The 5,000-nt window shown below is 30.4% G+C and overlaps 1 protein-coding gene across 6 annotated transcripts in view; it reads right to left on the bottom strand.

Annotated features, from left to right (window-relative positions):
* The window catches only part of LOC125041758 (guanine deaminase-like), a 23,666-nt gene that overhangs the window by 8,829 nt on the left and 9,837 nt on the right, over positions 1 to 5,000 (bottom strand). For all 6 annotated transcript variants that reach the window (XM_047637053.1, XM_047637017.1, XM_047637026.1 and 3 more), the window contains exons 2-5: positions 2,246 to 2,333; positions 1,144 to 1,248; positions 502 to 590; positions 1 to 22 (exon numbers count right to left, since the gene is read on the bottom strand). The exon at positions 1 to 22 is cut by the window's left edge and continues 150 nt beyond it. In XM_047637053.1, coding sequence (XP_047493009.1) covers positions 1 to 22; positions 502 to 590; positions 1,144 to 1,248; positions 2,246 to 2,275 — 246 coding nt within the window. In that variant the 5' untranslated portion in view covers positions 2,276 to 2,333. The remainder of the gene's footprint in view (positions 23 to 501; positions 591 to 1,143; positions 1,249 to 2,245; positions 2,334 to 5,000) is intronic.

Consider the following 5,000-nt stretch of genomic DNA (forward strand, 5'->3'; position numbering starts at 1 on the left):
GAGACCCGGCATTAGGAACTGGCTGGAGGGGGAGGGGGAGGTGGAGACAATGGAAATAATGATAATAATGATAATGATAATAATAATAATAATAATAATAATAATAATAATAATAACAGTGTAATCATGGTAGTGGGGAGGTGGATGGTAAGGGGACACGTGGTGGTGGAGGAGGGGGGGAGGTGGTGGTGGAGGAAGAGAGGGAGGTGGTGGTGGGGGAGGGGGAAATGAGGGAGAAGTTGAACGTGGAGTGAAAATTTGTTGTGTATTCATTTGTTCGTTTGTGTGTTTGTACGTGAATTATATCATTGTATTTATGTGTGTGTCTGAGTGACTGTGTTCACATTAGATTTATCAAACTTACAAATACCACTTACAAACAACACAGCATTCGCTCTCACCAACAACCCAATAAAACACATAACATAATCTTTCTCCCTATTTATCTAATCAGTCTTTTCAAACCCGTAAAATAATCTAAAAGAAAAAAAACGCACTTACCTCGAACTCAAAGCAATAATGTTGTCATCTGAGATATTGTGTTTACTCTTCAAGGTTTCCAATTCGGATGCAGAGGCCACGAATTCTATCTGTTGGGAAGAGGTGATTGGCTGAGAAGAGATGGAAGCTGATTGGCTGAGAAGAGATGGAAGCTGATTGGCTGAGAAGAGATGGAAGCTGATTGGTCGAGAAGAGATGGAAGCTGATTGGCTGAGAAGATATGGAAGCTGATTGGCCGAGAAGAGATGGAAGCTGATTGGCTGAGAAGAGATGGAAGTTGATTGGCTGAGAAGAGATGGAAGCTGATTGGCTGAGAAGAGATGGAAGCTGATTGGCCGAGAAGAGATGGAAGCTGATTGGCTAAGAAGAGATGGAAGCTGATTGGCTGAGAAGAGATGGAAGCTAATTGGCCGAGAAGAAATTTAGGTTGATTGGTTTAATGGTTGCTTGAGAAGAGTTGCATAGTTGGAGAGTTGATTGGTTGGATGGTTGAAGAGGCAGTTGAATGGTTGAGCGACACACACACACACACACACACACACACACACACACACACACACACACACACACACACACACACACACACACGCGCGCGCGCGCGCGCGCGCGCGCACACACACTCACCCATCCCCCCCCCCCTACCTTTCCTCTACAAACACCTATGGCCATGTTTTCGAGTATTAACATCGGGGTGTCTTCCGTGGCATGGACGAGCGTTCCGGTGAATACTTTCATGTCGTCAATAGCCTGAAAGAAAAAAGTAATAAAAACAGTTGTACAGTATATAAAAAGCTATATATGAAAAACAAATTCATAAAATTCAAAATTTTATGTTGTCATTAATAACAACTAATTATTAAAACGTTTTATATATATATATACTATAGACATAACTTTGAGAAGTATTTTATCACTAGTACATAAATCAACATTGAATATTTTGTTAAATATTTTATTTTCCTCAGCATAAAAAAATTATGTGGGGGGGGGGAGGGCGCGGGTTGAGAAAGGGATAGCGAGTATAAAGGCAATTCTCACGTAAGTAATGATTAAATAAAATAATAATTAAATAAATCACAGGATAGAACGGGAAGGTAACTCAAAAGGAATTGAAATATATGCAAATTCCGATGATAAAAAGACTAAATTCTTGTATATGAATTTACACTAGATTTAACGAAGAATAACTTTATAACAAAAGGGTAACGAACAAAGAGCTTCTTTCGAAATTCGGATTCATGAATGTCAGCCGATTTTTTCTTAAGTGATTCCACCCTGATTAATATCATCTTCACACTCTGATTTCCAATTCACCTTTTCAATTTTTGGGACAGACGCCGATTATTTTTCTTTAAAACACCAATTGTGAATGGAATATTGCGTACGAATCTTAGCATTTTCATAGTTTTTCTTTTGGCTTTATGAACTAAATATGTCTGTTGATAATGTTTGATGTTTCTTTAAAAGTTTCAAATAAAGATTTTACTCGTAACGCTCATGAAAATAACAAGCGTTGTCACTATATATATATATATATATACATATATACACATAGATTTATACATAAAATTCATATAATTTTATCAAATATTAAAATCACCGACAATGAGGTTGAAAAGTTAACATTTCTTTTTAAATAACATTCAAAATAAACCAATAGATAGACAGCCAGCCAGATAGATAGATGGACAGGAAGATATAGATCGATAAAACACAAATAAATAAAAATATCCCGATTACTTACCGAATCGTTGCCGTTAATGATTCTGTCCATCTTTTCTTCGTTACGTGAAGTTGTCTACGTAGCTTATAACGGTATCTCCTGTTGAATTCTGTAATAATAATAATTCTAGGAATTAGTTTGTTGTAAAGTATTTGAATATACTGAAGAGATCAGGTTAAAAAACACTTAATAATCGCATCGGATCCTATATACGCACGTAATCCCCTCCTGTGACGATCCTCTTTTGTTTTATCCTTTCGTTTTCAAAAATTTCGTCGTTGATTACTAATACTAATTACTAAGACTAATACTAATCTTCATTTATATGAGATATAAAAAGGTATGAGGGGTTACCGTGCAACTTGCAATCTATTTCTCATAATTTTTAGCCGTGCAACGAAAGGTATAAAAAATAGCAAATCATGGAGGGAGGGATTCGAAAATAGGTGAATGAATTAATTAATTCTCTATTAAAAGCATTAACAAAAGCAAAAAAACAACAGCAGTAATCATGTATGATAATAACAATATGATTACATATAAACGTTAATAAGTTAACATGGAAAAATAATTTACATAAGGTTTGCAGGTAGTAACAGTGATAAAGGTAGACTAATGACCATTGCAATACGAAGTACTTTTAATTAACGTCTTAATAACGATGGTGTTTATAATAATACTGAAACTCAATTATGAGACTGAAAAATATTTAATATCGGTTCCATTAAGTTGAAGTATAAAGCCCATATTTATCATAATTGTTAATGGAAGGTTACCACGAAAGGGGAAATTGGGAAATTATTGCAAATAGGAAAGGGGAAATTGGGAAATTATTGCAAATAGGAAAGGGGAAATTGGGAAATTATTGCAAATACGTAATAAGCCAAGATTTACTATAATAAAAAAAAAAAATAAAAAAAACTCCGCCGGCTATTCGTATCATTTCTAGATTTAATTCCAGAAAACAAATGTATGTCGCAAAAGATAAAAAAAGAAATAAGAAAAATTTATAAATGGAAATGAATACTAATGAATAATATTACTATCATTATCATTATTATCACTATCATCATTATTATCATCATTGCTTTTACTATTGTTATTATCATCTCATTATCAATATCATATTATTAATATTATTATTATTATTGCTATTATTGTCATTATTGCTATTATTATCATTGTTATAATCATCATTATTATTAGCATCATCATCATTACTACTATCATCATTATTATTATCAATATCATTAGTCTCTTTATTATCATCATGGTCATTATCACCACTAAACGATCATTAGCATCATAATTAACACTATTATAATCACCATCCTCATCATTATCATCTAGAGGGATGGGGTAAGAGGAGAGACATTATTCGAATTAATTACATTATTCTATTTAATTAATAATCGGGCCTTGGATTCGCCCTTACCCCCCCCCCCCCCCCATCCGCAATTTCCAATGACATTCTATTTTACTTCGTTTCCCTTTCATTGGAAAATCTTTAGGCTTGTATCCCTCCTCCCCGACGAAAAAATGACACTTATACAATACTTAGATTATGATTATTAACTTAACGAATGGTTATAATTATCCACCTTCGAAAATAAAAATTTATATTATTGCAAATATTGTAATATTGCAAATATCAGCCGCAAACAATGCACATTCGATGCTAAAAATGTCAAAATTCGTTAAACAAGTAAAATTGACAATGACGATTTTTTTTTTATTTTAACGCACCCTACAAAAATAATTTTCGTTTCATTGTGAATGCTCTTCTCGCTATATATTACAAAAGTCAGTGGTATGATTTTTTTTTTTTTTTTTTTTTGCAAGTGCTATTCTCGTTACTTGATAATTAATAAAAACTACAAGTACAATTTTTTTTAAAAGTTTAGCCACCACATTAAATTAAGTATGTATATGTATATTATTAAGTCACACACAATGACGCAGACACATATTGTTCATAAAATAGCCACTTACAAGCATGCACCAAATGCACATCTATGTGTATATATTTAAACACACACACACACACACACATACATATATATATATATATATATATATATATATATATATATATATATATATATATATAATATAGTTACATATATATTATATAATATATTCATATATGTATATTTATATAGATATATAATATATCTACATATATATAACATATATATATATAATATAAATGTATAATATATAATGCATTTATATATATATAATATTTATTTTTATAATGTATATTGTATATATATAATATATTATATTATTTTATACGTATAATATATAATATATATATATATATTTATGTGTGTGTGTGTGTGTGTGTGTGTGTGTGTGTGTGTGTGTGTGTGTGTGTGTGTGTGTGTGTGTGTGCATAAAATATTTATATATATAATATATTTATATATATATAATATATTTATATATATAATATATTTATATATATAATATATTGTATATGTAATACATTATATATATAATATATATTTATATATATAATACGTTTATGTATATAATATATTTATATCTATATAACATCTATAATATATATATATATATATATATATATATATATGTACATATATATATACACATGCATTTATATATAGATATATACATATATACATATATATACATATATATATATATATATATATATATATGCGCACACACACACACACATATATATATTTGACAATTTCTACTACTACTACAGCTACATATCAGTTGTAAACTGATAAATCTTCCTTTC

Source organism: Penaeus chinensis, chromosome 3 (assembly GCF_019202785.1).
Source record: "Penaeus chinensis breed Huanghai No. 1 chromosome 3, ASM1920278v2, whole genome shotgun sequence".
Taxonomy (NCBI): domain Eukaryota; kingdom Metazoa; phylum Arthropoda; class Malacostraca; order Decapoda; family Penaeidae; genus Penaeus; species Penaeus chinensis.